The sequence below is a fragment of the Rattus norvegicus genome, chromosome 17 (genome assembly GCF_036323735.1).
Source record: "Rattus norvegicus strain BN/NHsdMcwi chromosome 17, GRCr8, whole genome shotgun sequence".
Taxonomy (NCBI): domain Eukaryota; kingdom Metazoa; phylum Chordata; class Mammalia; order Rodentia; family Muridae; genus Rattus; species Rattus norvegicus.
In genome coordinates, this window is record NC_086035.1 from 30,858,643 (window position 1) to 30,875,755 (window position 17,113).

General features: G+C 46.3%; 1 protein-coding gene across 6 annotated transcripts in view; it reads left to right on the plus strand.

Annotated features, from left to right (window-relative positions):
- The window catches only part of Slc22a23 (solute carrier family 22, member 23), a 165,695-nt gene that overhangs the window by 109,198 nt on the left and 39,384 nt on the right, over window positions 1-17,113 (plus strand). For 5 of the 6 annotated variants that reach the window (XR_010058929.1, NM_022624.1, XM_006253845.5 and 2 more), the window contains one exon: window positions 11,516-11,684. Coding sequence is in view for 4 of the 6 variants with exons in the window: in NM_022624.1 (NP_072146.1) it covers window positions 11,516-11,684 (169 nt within the window). In the remaining 2 variants the exon portion in view is untranslated. Of the gene's footprint in view, window positions 1-11,515; window positions 11,685-17,113 lie in introns of those variants that run through there. The other variant, XM_063276725.1, reaches the window with a different exon arrangement.

Below are 17,113 nucleotides of genomic sequence, written 5' to 3' on the forward strand. Positions count from 1 at the left end.
AGAGAGTGATGGAGAAGGTAGGTGGGGAGGTTAAAGACAGCGAAGGGATCGGGAGCACACTGGGGCTGGAGTCATCCTAAAACACTTTACTTCTGCGCTGAGTGACGTGGGACCCCTCGGGTTGGTGGGCAAGATGGCATGTGACGATGACCTCCATCCTACCGAGAGGGACTGTGCTGCGGCTGCGGCTGCGGCTGCGGCTGCCGCTGCTGCTGCTGCTGCTAAAATGACAACGTTTTCAGGGTAAAGGAACGACCGTCACTGGAAAATTAAATTCTTCTTTACAAAATAGCTAACATTAAGAGCAATGGACAAGGAAAGATGGAAGGAAAAATCCTATCTTTGCGCTCCGAGTGAGGATGTTGACGCTGACCCTGGTCAGCGGAGCACGCTGAAGCCAATGGATGTAGCTAGGGCAGGAAGCTGGAGCAGCCTGTGAATCCACACAGCAGCCTTGTCTTCAAGCTGAGTCATAACCTCCCCTCCGCAGCGTGGAGGGCAGACACAACATTTGTAGAATCTCCTTCCAGAGTTCTTGAATTAGTCAGACTTCCAGTTTAGAGACTAAACTGAGGCATGGGAGAGCAAATTAATGGAAGTGAATAGGTCAGACCGAAGCCACTAGGCTTCTTCATCAAGACTATTCCAAGAGAAAAGTGGGCACAGGTAGCGGCTGCTCTAGAGGGAAGGAGGCGGTAGAAGGAAAATCTCTGAAGTTAGAAGAGGGCTCCAGAGCCTCTGAAACTGGACAGTTCTAAGCCACCACGTGGCATGAGGATGCTTAGAATTGAACCTGGGTCCTTTATAAGAGCAACAAACCTAGGAAAATTATTTTACAGATTTATTTTTATTTTTAAATTATATGTATGTGTGTTGGCATACGAACGGAAATGCAGGGATTTGTGGAGGCCATGAAAAGGCATTTGATCTCTTGAAGATGGACTAATGGTCAGAGGCGAACTTCCTGCTGTGGGTGTTGGGAGCTAAGCTCAGATCTCCTATAAGAGTAGCGTCTTAGCCTCTGAGCAATCTCTCTAGACCCAAGCAAGGTATTTCTAAAGGCAGATGCTACATCAGATGGAGCATTAGGGGTATATATAACTCTGGTAGAATACCAGGCCAGCATACACCTAGACTTTGGGTTCCATCCCTAATGCCAGAGAGTGGGAAGGAGAGGTAGAAACAAAGAGGAAAAGCACCTGACAATCTCACCAAATAATGACTGTGGTGCCAAAAAAAAAAAAAAAAATCAGTGAAGTCACTTGCCTGATGATCTGAGTTCAGTGCATGTCATGGAAGGAAAAAAGTCAACTCCCACAGTTGTCTTCTAGCCTCTCCACACGTGCCCCAGAAGTACATGTGTGTGTGTGCATGCATGCACACATATATACAGAATAAATGTGGTTTAGAATAATAACAACAACACTAAAAGGATGCTGGTGATAAGAAATACAAGCCTTCTAGCAGCTGGGGAGCGAAGTGTGTTGAGAGGGCACAGTTGGAAGGGACTGGGTGTTATTTCCTTGGCTAGCATTCCTCTAGGATTTCTAGCTCAAAGCCCTGTGAGGCTTCCCTCACTGGGATGCATTCATTCATCCATAGTCTCCTATTGAGTGTGAATTTGACCCATAGCAAAGCTAGTACCAGAGGAGCTGAAGGTGAAGAATCCTTACTGAGAAAACTAAATGGCAACCTCCACACAGTGTTCTGGACCCTACAGCCACCCAGCCCCCTCTGTGGTCCTCTATCTAGCTTAGAAACACACCGGAGACAGACCTGGCAAACAAGAATCACATGTACATGAAGTTGTCCTGATATTTAACGCCATTTCTCTCCTTTACTTTCTCCGCTTTTATTAAATATTAGGAGTCTAAAAGTGTCGTTGAATTCTTAAGCACACGCTGCCAAACATCACCCATTGTTTTTAAACAGAGGATGCTGTAAAGCCAAAACACTGTGAGCATTTGAATTCTTGTGCCTCCTTTGAGCTATTGTAATGTTAGTTTTAAAAGACAGACAGAAGGCCGCGGAAACCATTTCCCATCCAGAAAGAAAGTGGAACTCTGTGTCTCACCATGCCTCCACGGTTGAGATTGTCTTTAGTTATTATCAGCACATGGGTGCATGGAGTCAGTGACAAAGCTCACCCAAGACTGATCCTGTTGCAGAAATCCCAGAAGAGGGCAGAGTGCCTGCTGTAGCATATGCCTGTGATCTGGCATTTGGGAGGCTGTACTGGTTATGTTTATTGTTAGTTTGACACAAATTAAAGAACCTCAGTATAAGAACCTCCTCCAACAGACTGGCCTGCGGGGTGTTTCAATGATTGGTGGTTGATGTGGGAGCCCCAGGCCACTGTACTAGGGCAGTATATCCCTAGGGAGATGGGGCTAGAGTATGTGAGAAGGCTAGCTAAAGCCATCGGAGTATGCTTCTCCACAGTCCCTGCTTTAGTTCTTGCCTCCAGGTTCCTGCCTTGGCTCTCCTGAGGATGGATTGTATCCTGCAAGGTTAAATACTTTCTTCCCTGAGTTGCTTTAGAATCATAAGGTTGAGGCAAGCCTGGGCTAAAAAGCAAGACCCTGTCTCAAAATTAACCATCCAGAAAACAAAGCCCGGGTTGGAAGATGGCTCAGCAGTTCAGAGCACTGGCTGCGCTTACAGAGAACCTGGGTTCAGTTCCCACCAAGGCAGCTTATGACCATCTATCTGGATCCCTCTTCTGGCTTGCTCAGACACTAGGCACACATGTAGCACACATACATACATGTAGGGAAAACACCCACACACATAAAATAAAAATAAATAATAATAAATTAAAACAAAAACAAAGCAAAAATTTTAGCAGTCTCAGAAAAAAAAGCCACAGGTTAAAATAACAAAGCAAAACAAATAAGCAACAACAGAAGACAGAGTGGGGGCTGGAGAGATGGCTCAGCAGTTAAGAGCACTGACTGCTCTTCTAGCGGTCCTAAGTTCAGTTCCCAGCAACCACATGGTAGCTCACAACCATATATGCTGTGATCTGATGCCCTCTTCTGGCGTGCAGGTGTAATGCAGACAGAGCATATAAAATAAATAAATCTTTTTTTTTCCAGTACAATTCTTCTTTTTTTTTTTTAATCTTTATTAACTTGGGTATTTCTTATTTACATTTCGATTGTTATTCCCTTTCCCAGTTTCCGGGCCAACATCCCCCTAACCCCTCCCCCTCCCGTTCGATATGGGCTTCCCCTCCCCATCCTCCCCCCCATTACCACCCTCCTCCCAATAATCACGTTCACTAGGTGTTCGATCTTGGCAGGGCCAAGGGCTTCCCCTTCCACTGGTGCTCTTACTAGGATAAATCTTTTTTTAAAAGTTAAAAAATAATTCTTTTGGCTGGGTAATGGGATCTGATTCCCTCTTCTAGTGTGTGTGAATACACTATAATAACAATATAATAAATAAATCCTTAAAACCAAAACAAAAGTGCTATGCATTTACTCTGCCCAGCCCGGTTCTTGCCCTCAGCAAAGGCCTGGGCAGTATGAGGACACTTACCTCAGTTCTTACCTTGCTTCTTCCTTATGAGAGTTAAGGGAAGAGTCTCAATCACTCTCAGCCTTGGAGTTCAGCTGTGTAAAATGATCACTAGAAGTCATATCTACATCATAGAAGTATGTATTTTAAATGAGTTTAATGTATTTAAGCAGCCGCTTGTCAACACCCCAGCTTACCATGCTCAGAACACTGGTGATATGGTAGGTACCATATCAATAGGACATTCATCTTGGCATTCAACGTCCACATCTGTATGTCTGGTATAGACAGTAGAATGTGGTTTGAGGGAAATACTTAAAAGGTCCCCTGGCTTTCTTTCCTTTTCTCTGAAGGGAGGAAACCATTCTTTTCCAATCCTTTTAGTCATACCAGTCAGTTGGTAGGTCTTAGCTAAGAGGAAAGATGAAGTCCTCCTCAGGGAAGGAAGGCTTGGAGTTGTCGTGATAATAGCAGCTTTCTACCGTGGGATGCTATTTGGGACTCTGTGCCCAGCAATTTCAGGCTCTCTTGCTATAATAAGGATCCCACAATCACATGGCTGAAGGCCTGGTCTCCAAGGTCTCAGGGACTGTGTCCTTGCCCATGGCAGTAATTGTTAAATGTTGCCTATACTTCCAGGCACAGCCTGCAGAGAGTGGGACAGGAAGGAAAGAGCTGTGGGACACCAAGGGGCCAGAGGCAGCAGCTGCAGTTTTCTCCCTTGCTGAGGAAGGGGTGGGGGAGGTTTACAAACACAGAACAATCTTCTACGACCATGGTTCTCAACCTGTGGGCCGCGACCCCTGTGGAGGTTATGTATCAGATATATACATTATATATAGTTATGAGGTAGCAACAAAATAATTTTATGGTTGGGGGTCATCACAACATGAGGAACAGAATTAGGGACTGTCTAATTCCTAAGAACTGTCCTAAGAACATTTAGTGGGCTACCAGATGGGCTCAGTGGCCCGAAGCCTGTACCAGGAGCTAGGATACAGGAAGTGGTGCCTGGGAGAGCAGGGTCTCCCTTTACTTCCTCTTCTTCTTCCCCAGGCTGAAGTGGGCTGCTAATCTATCTGAGGTCAGAGGACAGGAGTCTGTTCACTGAAAAGCCCTAACCTGTGTTGTTAGAATGGAACTATGCCTTTGAATCAAGTTCAGAACTGCTCTTCCTGGATTCCTGTGTGAGAAAAGGCAATAGAAGGAAAGACACATCTGAGTGAGGGCTGCATGTCCAAGGTGACATGCCTTAGGAAGGGACCTGTGTGACAGGAAGGAGGGGCAGCTCATGAGCCTCACCCAATCTGTACCCTCACACCCTGGGGACAAATACTGACCCAGAAGACTGGCTTCCCAGGTAGCTTTTTCCTCCCTTTAGATTGCTCACCTGGGGCATGTATTGCAACACCACAAAGTCAGATCTCTGTGCAGTCACAGTTCAGACTGTCCCCTGTGTGGTGCAGCTACCAGACTCTGGGTGACTATCGTTTCCAATTTGCTCAGGGAAACAGAAGCGAGCACAAAGGTAGCTTTCCTAGAACCGAAGGTGCGAAGACTGTATTTAAACATCCGACTTCCCACCCCTCCTCCCACCCACACACCAGCCTTAGTCTTTACTTCAGCCAGTCCCCGAAAAGCACACTTTGTTCCAAGGACACGGATTCTAAGAATTTGTAATTCTCTGGCTTAAATAGTGTCAGCCAGTTAATATATTCCTTTATTGCCAGCCAAGCCAAATCCAGAAGAACCCTGTGAACTCAAAGAATTCCAGAACACTTTATCCCAAGAGCATGTCCTCTTCTCACTACCTTCTGTCAGCAGACACAGCATTTTAAAACAAAGTGGCTCAACTCGGCAGTCGAGGGCTTGCCCAGTGTGCGCCTTGTGAGGACCAGCTTCCACACCCAGTATCTCCAAAAATAAGTATTTGGTGAAGAATAAAGGCTGTGTTCTACTCCGAGCGAGCGTGCCATACGGAGTGGGGCTGGCTTTTCTACAATCAGTGTCAAAGGTTATGTGCGCCTTGTTGTTTGTTTACTTTCAACTAAATGCCAGGATCGCTGACTCCAGGGCAAAGTTAACTGACTATGTCTGTCTGTGGGGCTCCCTAGGATGTGGAAGGAGAATGTTAACCCCTTGCTTAACTCTGACAAGGTTCAGAAGCCAGGTGAATGTTTTGTCATTCCCACCCCAGAAGGAGCTCTGGGTTCCCGCTGGGGCTTCCCAAGGCATCTCAGCATGAATAGTTTAACACAGAAAGGTCCTGAGCCAGTGATCTAGAACCTAACAGGGATGGTCCCAGCTGTCACTTAGGGTACTGCTATCTACCACAGAGGTGCCGTTCATAAGCATGAAACATGGGGCATCTTTTTAAACTGTGTCCCGAGAGTATCGCTCAGCTGTACCGTGCTTGTTTGATATGTATAACTCCCATCATTGGAAATAAAAGAGAAAAGGTACATTATCTAAGCAACAGTTCCGCACTAAAATCAGCAAAGCATTAGGCTTTAACACGTAACAAGGACACATGTAAGTGGCCAAGGGTGAGTAAAAGGGGAGATACATTTTAGAATCTACACTTAGTGCGTGGACAGGCTAGAGGCATCTCTGGTAAGAGCTTTCTCCAGTCCTGGCCCCTGATGTAGAGTGTCCTTTTAGCACCTTAACAAGGCTTTTTCTGCAGTTAGCCAGCAGCTCTTATTACTAGACCACAGCACGTAGCTGCCATGAAAATGCTTCTTCATGGTGGGTCTGGATCCTCCTGATGGCTGCACCTCCCCCTCACCCCCAGACTCTCTGAGCAGCCAGCACGATTGGTTCCTGCTAGCTCTGCTTTGACACCACCACTTTAAGGGGCAATGTTTGAAATACGATCCACCTATGTGTCTGACCTTGCCTCAGTCCTGTGCTAGAAGCAGGGATTTCCAAGTGGGTGGGGCCTCAGGAGCTGTTTGTTCCCCTTTCAGACTGTCCCTCAAAAATCCTGGTGGAGTGGAGGTAGATAGGACGGAACCTCTTTTCTCTCTCCTCAACCTTCTAATTCCCGGTGTGAGCTGGGGCCACTTCTGAGGCAGGCTGCCTGGAGGTTCCATGTGCCCCTGATCAGCTGTGCTGCTGTCTCATCACAACCTGCCTTGGATGCGGTCCCTCTCCCTCCCCTCCCCCAGCCTCCCCAGACGTGTTGGCAACACAACTTACTTTTCTTCCAAGAAATTTGTGCCAGTTGGTAAAAAGGCAGGTTTTCTTGAGTTGCAGCCTCCGAACAAGTTCATAATTCCTCCAGAGCTGTCCCCACAGCCTGGACTCACACTGCCGTGGCCACGACTCCCGTTATTTATGGATCAAAGGCCTTTGCTCCATCTCACAGGATGTTCGAGTCTCAGAATGTTCAGCAGTCCCTCTGCCTATCAGCAAAGCATTGCTAGCATCTTGGCTACTTTTCTTAACTCTCTGACAGAAGCTGCCTAAGAAAGGGCTCCTTGGGGCTCACAGTTGGGAGGCAAGCCGTGCTGTGGGGGCCTAGAGTAAGGCTGCTGATCGCATGAACGCTGGGGCTCCAATGGCGCCCTCCTTTCTTCTGCTCACTCTGGGACCCCAGCTCATGAAGTGGTGTCAGCTACATTTAGGCTGTGTCTTCCCTCCTCAGTTAACTATCTCTGGAACTGTCCAAACTCAGGTTTACAGTGAGGATTAACCATCACAGCCAGTTTCAAAGGGTTGCTTGTAATGGGCCCCATTGCAGCCTGAGAAGAAACGTCATTTTAATAATGGGATTTTTGACGTGGTCTTCTTAGATTTACCTGTTTGTATCCCTTGTTTTGTGTTTTGTTTTGCTCCTTGCAAAGCTGGGAATCATGGACCCTACTCTTAAGCCAGTGCTGAACCACTGAGCTACGCCCCCCAACCCCTCAGTTCTGACCTTCCATGAAAGAAAAGCTACAGAGGAACAAAAAGGAGCACCATTCCTCTTCTCTTGTCTTATAGAACAAACTTCAGGCCTACTCTGAAAGAAAATCTCACTGGGTCAGGTGAACAATATATAAAACCAAATGTGTCTCACTGTAGATCCTAAGACCAAAGTGACTGGTGAGGGTTGGACTGTCATCTATAGTAAAGATGTGTACGGCTACTGCTTGGAACTGCTGACAGATATTTTCTGTGCTCTTCCAAAAAGCCTGATTTCTCACTTACAAAAGGAACACTCGATCGATGGCAGGCCTAAAGTGCATGTGGCTCCTTGATAATTACTTTTTGTTTTCTTCACGTTTTTTTAATAGCTACCCTCCTGACACAGTTAGATTAAGACAGTTGAAAAGAGTTTCTGGTGAGTTTAGGCCCCAAAAGGTAGTTGTCAGAAAATGATCACACCTGTGCCCTACTGAAGACCATTGTCTCTTCCTGTCCCCCCAGCAAGAAAGCTAGAATAGCAGATGCCCGCTATGTATCTGCCTAAACTCAGATCAAGTCTGTGCTAGTCTAAGGACCACAGCGGGGAGGAGAGATCAGAAGGTAGTAAGATAGTAGTCTGCTTCATCCTCCATACCTTGAGAGAGGCCCACATGCCCACAATGAGAGGCAGTAAAGAGAGTTAGGCCCGTGGGTCTTGTTCAAATGTAGGCATGACAGGCCTGGCCCATTTACATGTGATGCTGACCCTGTAAGTATGTGGATGCCACCTGGGGCACAAGAGGTGAAACATACAGCCACTTACAGAAGAGGACCTCCAGAAGAAAAGGCATGAGTGTTTAACAGATGTTATATGGAGTTGCACTAATAAATAGAGTTGCTATAGCAACTCATTTGCAGCCAGGGGAGATTGTAGTCACCTGCCGGTCAGGGGACCACTGTCCTCACCCATCTTCAAAAGTTGATCCTGATCTGGGAAGTTTCCTCATTGTTCCTGCGTGACTGCACAGAACTGTAGATTGGCGTGTGGGACTAGGCATCCCCAAGAGAGCTCTGCTTAAAGAATGGAATGATAATCCCAAGCCCTTCCTTATGTGTGGTAGGCAGGTTCCTGAAAGTTAGGCAAGAACTAAACCCTGTCAGTACTATGCTGCTTTCTTCCTGTCGACCTTAGTGGCCTCCGTGTCTTTTTCTCCTCTGTGGTTTTCACCTGTCCTCCTAAAAGAAGCCCTTCATTGCATCTAGTGTGCATATCTGAGTTTCCAGCGTCCCTGTTCCTGAGGCTTTTGGCCATTATGATGTTTAACATAAGGGTCATCCGATCACAAGCCGTGCGGTACCACAGCATCCTTTAGGCAAGTGGAATGTTACTGAGTGACCACTGTAAGGGCTTATGCAGAGTGGGCATGTAGGAAGGAGGAGTGAGTCGCTCTCATGGAGTGGGGTGGCATGTGAGTTATCCTGACAACTGAGACGCTGGTGAATGTGAAGCAGCCAGGATGCAGCCTGGATATGTCAGACAGGGGTGATTCACCTCCACGGAGTGTGGTGCCATGGAGGTCAACCTGAAAGCTGAGACATCACTTCATTACTAGCAAGCACGTAACTTATATGCCATGGATATGTTGTGCAGAGAAATCACTCACTCACACACACACATACACACACACACACACACACACACACACACACACACACACACACACACCTGTGGCCTGTGATGGCTTGGCAGTCAATCTGACAACTGAGTGTCACTGAGTGACTAGCTAGCAGGTGACTTACACAGCATGGGTGTGTTAGGCAGAGAGCCGACTCACCCCAGTGGTTCCATCCTGCTTCAGAACTATGTATACGTTAAAACGAACTGATGGTGCAGCAGTGGGGTTGCTCAGTGAGTCAGACTACTTGCCACACAGGCCTGGCAACCTAATCCTAGACACCCATGTAAAGGTGGAGGGAAGGGGAGGCCTGATCCCACAGAGCTGTCCTCTGACGTCTACAAGTATAATGTGGCATGACACCTACACCACACTGTATGCTTGCACACACATGCACAATAACTGTAAGTCAAAGTATGAGTTGTGACGCCGTTAAAGGTCAATTGACCCTTTCACAGGGGTCACCTAAGCCCATCAGAAAACAAAGACAATTACATAACAATTTGTAACAGTAGCAAAACTACTGTTAGGAGGTAGCGATGAAAATAATTGTATGGTTGGGGGTCACCACAGCATGAGGAACTGTATTGAAGGCTCACAGCATTAGAAAGGTTGAGAACCACTTCCATAAGTAAATATATTTAAAACGTACAGGTCATTACTTTATATATTCAGATTGTGGTTGACTGTAAGAAACTGAAGTGTGGGAAATAAAATCATAGATATTTTCAAATAGCTGTGTCACTAAGTTAAAGAACGGTAGTGAAGAAGAAATCAACACGCAACACGGAGTCTATTGTACTAGCAGACTCACCAGCACAAAGCCATCGGGCTCCTCCGACATCATTCTCTGGCTCTTTCAAAGGGCCGCAGCTGGGCTAAGTCTTCCTACCTTGCATCTGTCTGTAGCAGGCCTCCAAGGCCAAGTCTGCTCTGGCGGAGGTGGGTTCCTGGCTTCCACAACAAGTCTACTTATGCTTAATGAGGGACGGAGACAGCAGAGCTGCTACCCTGTTCAGAAAGACTTTTCCTTATTATTTCAGAGAGCAGAAATATCACACCCCACTGTGCTAAGAAATATCGCTCAAGCGAGTTTGTGCTGTGACACAGAGAGGGACAGCATCACAGCAAATGGCCCAGGAGGGCCCCTGAAATCCTCTTTTTTTCCCCTAGTTAAATGTCAAACATGTTCTTTATAAGACCGGGTTCCTCCTCTGGTGACCAGCAGCTATGATAATGACTATTTGTGTCCGAGGAAGAGCAGAAATTGTGACAGGATTATATTTCTTCTGCAAGGAGCTGTTGTAGGTGCTGGCTGGCACCGTGCCCTGTGATCCTTAGGACTGATGATATCCTTGCTGCCAAGTGTGATCTATTCACTCTCCATTTCATCTGTCCCCTCCTGCCCTGCAATGGTCTCTGGACAGCCAGCAGATAGGCTATTATAACCAAGCCACAGGGCCAAGCTTTTGAACAGTTTCTGGACAAGAAGTCAGGAAGAGTATTTTTTTCCTAAGGGGCCTTTTTTCTTTTTCTCTTTTAATCCTTTTAACTGCTCCCTCCCCCCACCCCCTTGCAAAAAAAAAAAAAAAAAAAGCAAGCAAGAAAAATTTAGAGACTATTACACAGGTAGAAAAAGAACAGCAAATACATTTGCATGATCCATAGGGGTGTGTGTGTGTGTGTGTGTGTGTGTGTGTAGAACCCAGCTATGGTTTTCTAGTATGAAGGACCTTTATTGTAGAGATTCATGTGTTAGAATTCATATTGATTACCCATGAGGAGCACTACAGACAGTTCAAAAGTTTGGGGACGTATTTATAAAAGGTCCAAATTAGAGAACAGGTTCTTGTCAACAGGAGGGACCATTAATGGATCTTGGCCAGCAGGCTTCAGTATGTATGGTACAGGGGCATTCCTGCTAGGTTATAGTATGCCCCGAGTGGCTTTGCTGTTTGTTTTGTGCAGTATGGTCGGTCTGTTTTGTTTTCGAAGTGGAGTCTTCACATAGCTGGTGTAAGACAAGGAGCAAAGGATGGTTGTAGGGGCAGGAATTGAATAGAGAGACCTTGCAGAGGCTGAGAGAGCCCCAGTGCACAACCTAGGTTGGAAGGAAAGGCGATGCCATGGGCACCAAGGGGACATGCTGGGCAGCAAGCTCTGTGATGCCAAAGAGCAAAGGAAAGAGGATAATGAGAGATGCAAATTCCGTCTCCAGTAGCAGCAGCAACCCATCTTAGCTCCTGAGCTAAGCACTTCTAAATGTACCATACTTCCCACTAGCTTGTTCCATGACCTTGAGCAACAACCTTACTCTTTTTCCCATCAGGCCTCAGTTCCCCCATGTATCCAGTGACATCTCAGGGCTCCTCAGGCATCAGACAAGCAAGTGACACTCAATCTACCTTATTATTTCTGTTTTCTAGGAATAGAGCTGTGTCCCCCAGGAAAACGGTTCATAATCACCATGGTGGCGAGCTTCGTGGCCATGGCAGGCCAGTTCCTCATGCCCGGGCTGGCTGCGCTGTGCCGGGATTGGCAGGTTTTGCAGGCCCTCATCATCTGTCCCTTCCTGCTCATGCTGCTCTACTGGTCGTGAGTATTCTTTGTGACGTACCACATCATACATGCCTGGCTCGCTGCAGGCCCTGCAGGCTCTGACCTCCATTGTGTTAACATGTTTTTCCTGACAAGGTCTCACCTCAGATAGGTCTTTCTCAACACATTCACTCACAGATACTCACATTCTCTGTCTCTGTCTCTGTCTGTCTCTCCCTCCCTCCCAGCTCCCTGTGTGTGTGTGTGTGTGTGTGTGTGTGTGTGTGTGTGTGTGTGAACTGTTTACATGGTTCATAATGTGAAATGAGGCCCTCTGTGTCATTCCCCAACCCCAGTAGCTATCCATGACATCACACTAACCTGCTTCTTACCTTGAGATGATTACCTATGAATAGATGCACAGGTTGGTGTGAAGGTCTTGCCTTAGGATGGGGCATGTGACTGGAGATGCTGAATGAGTGGTTATAAAAAAGCTCCCTATTTTCTCTAGGTGAGGGGTGAACAAATTTCAGCCCATTGTCCAAATCTGATTCATCCTCTCTGTTTGCAAATAAAGATTTATCGGAAGACAGCCATTCTTACTTGTTCACACATTGCCTATACTTACTGTGTCAGCAATGGTACGGTCCACACAGCTGAAAATACTTATCGGATCCTTCACAAACAACGCATCTGCCATGCTCCCGCACAACTGTGTATTAGCTGCTCCGACTTGCCTTCCCACTGTGGAGGACTGGAACTCTCGGATGGGCCAAAGTAAACTCTTCTTCCCTCCAGCTGTTTCTGTCAGGTTCTGGGTCAGTGACTCAAAAATAACAAATACATTCAAGAGAGCTGCATTCTAGCCCATGGGCAGGTACCCAAGCACGGATCCCTAGACAGTTTTCAGGTTTGGAAACCTCAGCCTGCCTCCGTGACTACTCTGTTGGAGCCCTCTCGGTCCCATGCAGCTCAGCACTGTACTTTTGAAGTGATTTGTTTTACTCAGTAACATGTACATATAGAAAGATGTCTGTATGCATGCCTGCCTGTCTGTCTACCATGCCCCATGCTTAGTTCTGGCTAGGCCAGCCACAGCAACTTGTCCCATACCTTTCTGATTCTCTGTTTTGTCAGCTCTATGAAAAGTGGGTCGCAATCATTCTACCTCAGGGGTTGTTTTAAGACTGAAATGATACATCCAAAAGGTTGCAGGAAAGAACAATCTAGAGGGAGACTTGGAGACAGAGCCTAGAACCCTTCCACTGAGCAGACATGTAACCTTCGGCAGGTTCCTTAACCTCTGGACCTCAAGTCTATCAGTACCCTAAGTCATAACAGTAAATAATTGGTTGGGAGAATTAATACAGATACCTTGATTGATGCCTGTTCCAAGCATCACATATGTCGATGGTTATGATCAACATAATTATATTTTATACTTTTGTTGATAATATTTAAGATATTTGGCATGTGTCAGGTCTTAAGTTCCCATAAGTATGAACTGCTACTTCTATGGTTGTATTGTCCTTCATAGAAACTTGTGTGTAGAAGCAGCAATCGTTGTCAGGAGACACGCATTCCACCCTTTCCTACTAGCCTTTAAATGCCCCACAGGAGTAGGTGGCTTTGAAGACTGTGTGGGTGCCTGACCTTTATCATCACCTCTCTCATTACCACTGTCCTGCCATCTCCTCCTGTTGGCTCAGTTCTTTGATAAGCTTCAGTGACTGCTTGGGGGAGAGGTGAATGAGAGCATCGGCCAGCACGACCAGCTGTTGGTGGCAAAGTACAGAGAGTGACACATTTCTTTAACAAGAAGGTATTTACTGCCTGCACTTGGGGTGCCCAGCAGCATGCTTGATGGCTGCTACCTCTCTAAGGAGCCAACTCAGAAGCCCAGAAGCTAAGCAAACCAGTTCCCCAATGCAGATCCTCAAATCAAAAGTCATGGTATTGTGCTTTGAAGATAAAGAGCTCTTCTGGTCAAGGTGGTAGACAGGAAGTGAGCATAGATAAACCTCCAAGGACTCACCCTGGAAAATCTACCTACTTCCTCCCAAATTTCCAGAACCTCCTAAAATAGTGCCACCAATTGGGGATAGAGTGTTTAAAACATGAGTCCGTGGGGACATTTCAGATTCAAATTGAAACCCATGGTTTGGATGTGGATTTTCCCACACCCATTCTTATGCCAGAGGCTTGGTTTCAGTGTAGTGGTGTTGGTAGGCAGTGGGACCTTTCAGAGGTTGGGGTTTCATAGTTTGGTGATTGGTATGCCCATAGAAGGGACTGACACTGATCTCATGGAATAAGTGACCTACCCCTAAATCTGTCTGGCATCTCTCTCATCACATGATCTCATCACATGATCTCTATCACACACATTCTATCCTGTGCGTCCAGAGGTCCTCACCAGAGGTCTAACCAAGCCCAGTCTTGGACTTTCAGTCTTACAAACTATGGGCCTTGTATGCTACCCTGCCATAGACATTTTGTTTTAGCTACAGAGAAAGGACTAAACACAGGCTTGGTATACAATTAGAACTGAGCTCCTTGAATAAAGCCAAGAATCAAAGACTAGAAGATCTTTGCTCACCACAGGGTCTCCACCCACAGCTAGCTGACTCCCTGAACTGTAGACAGAAAAAGATTCTCTCAGAGGAAAAAAATCAAAGCTTTGAAGTCTGTACTCTGTGTGTTCATGCGCATGCATGTATGCACAAATTTTAGCCACTTGCCAAGGCTGAGGTGTGGACCTTCTAAAGTTAACAAAGCCTCCCAAGGAGGCACACACAGTTCACATGGAAGAAAATTCTGACAAGGAAGAGCTCACAGACAAAATTCGTACATTCCTGGAGGAAAGTGTTAGGACCAAAACCTGTAGGCTTGGAAGTTTGCATCTCAGAAACCACAGAATACAGAATGATCTGAAAGGAAAATTGGTTATTATTTGAGTGCCTGCCCCAGGCTGCTACTATTATTCTAGATAAGGCATCTGCACACAAACCAGTTGTTATTCTCTGGAAGCGCCAAAGGCAGGCACAGCTGAAAGGTAGCCCGTAGATCACACCCCCAAACAAGCCAGAGAGAGGCTTGTCTTATGGTTACTATTTCTGTGATGAAACACCATGACCAACTAGGTGAGAAAAGTGTTTATTTCTCTGACAGTCCCATGTAACAGTTCATCATCAAAAGCAGTGACTACAGGAGTTCAAACATGGCAGGAACCAATGCAGAGGCCATGAAGGGGTGCTGCTTACTGGCTTGCTCAGCCTGCTTTCTTATAGAACCAGGACTATCAGCCCAGGGATGGCACCACCCACAATGGGCTAGATCTTCCCCATCAATTACTAATTTAAAAAATGTCTTTCAGTCTTGCCTGCAACCTGACCTGATGTGGCATTTTTCTCAATTGGGGCTCCTTCCTCTCAGATGACTTTAGCTGTGTCAAGTTGACATAAAACTATACAGAACAATTGACCTCCTGTCAACTTGACACACAAACTCATCACTGTAAAACCATAATATTTTCTTTCTTGTTTATCCCCAAGATCATACATTAATATAAACATTGCAATATAAAACATTTTACAAACTTAAAAAGGCCCACAATCTTACAAAATCAAGTACAGAGATCAAAATAAAAAATAATTTTAATACTTTCTTCAAGCGGGAAGAATCAAGGCACAGCACAACCAAAGCAAAGCAAAACTGAACTCCAGCTGTATAAATAACACAATGTCCCATGTCTGGGTCCACTCACAATCTTCTGGGTGCTTCCAAGGGACTTGGGTCACTTCTCTGGCTCTGGCCTCTGCAGCACACACAGCTTGTCTTCTAGGCTTGGGCAGTCTCCACTCCACCACTGCTTCTATTCTGTTCTGACAACTCCAAGAAGTTAGGGTCTCTGCTACAACTGGGCTGCACTTTCACCCATAGCCCCTCCTGGACTCTCTTCATGTTAACAAGACTCAACTTCTCCATAACCCCTTCAGTCTTTAAAACCAGTACCATCTGGGTAACTCTTACGTTACCAACTGCAGCTGCCAGAATGAGTTACAACCTTGGCTTTCTCTGGAAAGCCCCAAGGAAGTACTTCCCCAAGACTTCACTGCAGTGATGCTGGTCTCTTTTGAATTTTCAGCTCCAGCTGAACAGCATCCCTTGTCTCAGCAAACTAAAGGTTTTATTTAGTGATTCTGGTCTCTTGTTCATCATAACCAATTCTTCAGCTCCAGCTGACCAGGCACCAATGATTCTTCATACAAATTGCCTAGGAACCTCTGCTTTCCTCTGAAGTATCACAAGCCAGGCCTCTGTCACCTGTACTGTTCTCAACATACTTATCTTCCAAGCTCCCACAGAACAGCTTACCAAACTTTAAACACTCAGTGGCTGGTCCGACCAAAGTTCTAAAGTGCTTCTACAGTCCTCCCAACAACATTGTGAGGTCTGTCACAGCAGTACTCTGCTATCCCAGTAGCAAGGTCCTTCCTAGTTAGGCTATCGATTGCTGTGATGAAACACCACAACCAAAGCAAGTTGGGGAAGAAAGGGTTTATTTGTCTTACGTTTGCATATCACTGTTCATCACTGAAGGAAGTCAGGACTGGAACTCAAACACAGCAGGAACACAGAGGCAGGAGCTGATGTGGAGGCCACAGAGACTGCTCCTGCCTCATTGGCGGGCCTGCCTCCAGACCAATCTTTTGGAGATATTTTCTTAACTGAGGTTCCCTCCTCTCAGATGACTTTAGCTTGTGTCTAGTTGACATAAAACGACCGAGCACACCTATGCTCTGAGAAGATCTGTCCTTTTGCCCTGTTGGGTAGAGGCAGCCACTGTGCTTTTGGGCTGTGTGATGTGAGGCAGTGCCTACAAAGTGGACAGTAGACTCACCTGAGAGTCTCATTAGAGAGCTGTTTTGGAAGTAACCCCAATGGGATTTGTCAATGGACCCAATGTGGCTGATTAGGGTAAGAGAGGACCCTGGGTCTGGATCTGGGTCTTTGAATAGGAGGGGCTCAGGAGTAGGGAGTCCAAAGTCCCCTTTTGCCATTGGCATCTGGGGGTCAAGGGATGAGGTCAGCTGCTGCAGAGGTCCCAGTGCTGAAGGCAGTGGAGGAAGACAGTGTTCTCAAATGTAAACTTCATAGTTATCTAGGCAGAGCCAAGAGCTCTGCAGGTGTTCATAAAAAATAGTTCATTGCTCACAGTTCTGAAGAGGAGGGGATCACACAACATCCCATAAGGCCATAGGAGAAAGTACCAGAAAGCAGAGGGAAGGAGGACAGACAAGGTGTACAGGAGCCTTTATTGTAGTTTCTTCAAGAAAGACTAGATGAGACATAGTAGGAAGGTTTGGGATCAACTGGTATGGGGGCATGGAGCTGTCCTTAGTTGTCTGCTACTCAGCCCTGGGGTTATCATAGCAGGTGGGTAGTTGCTTGGTATAGCAGTCTGATCTAGGTCTAGGAGGGTG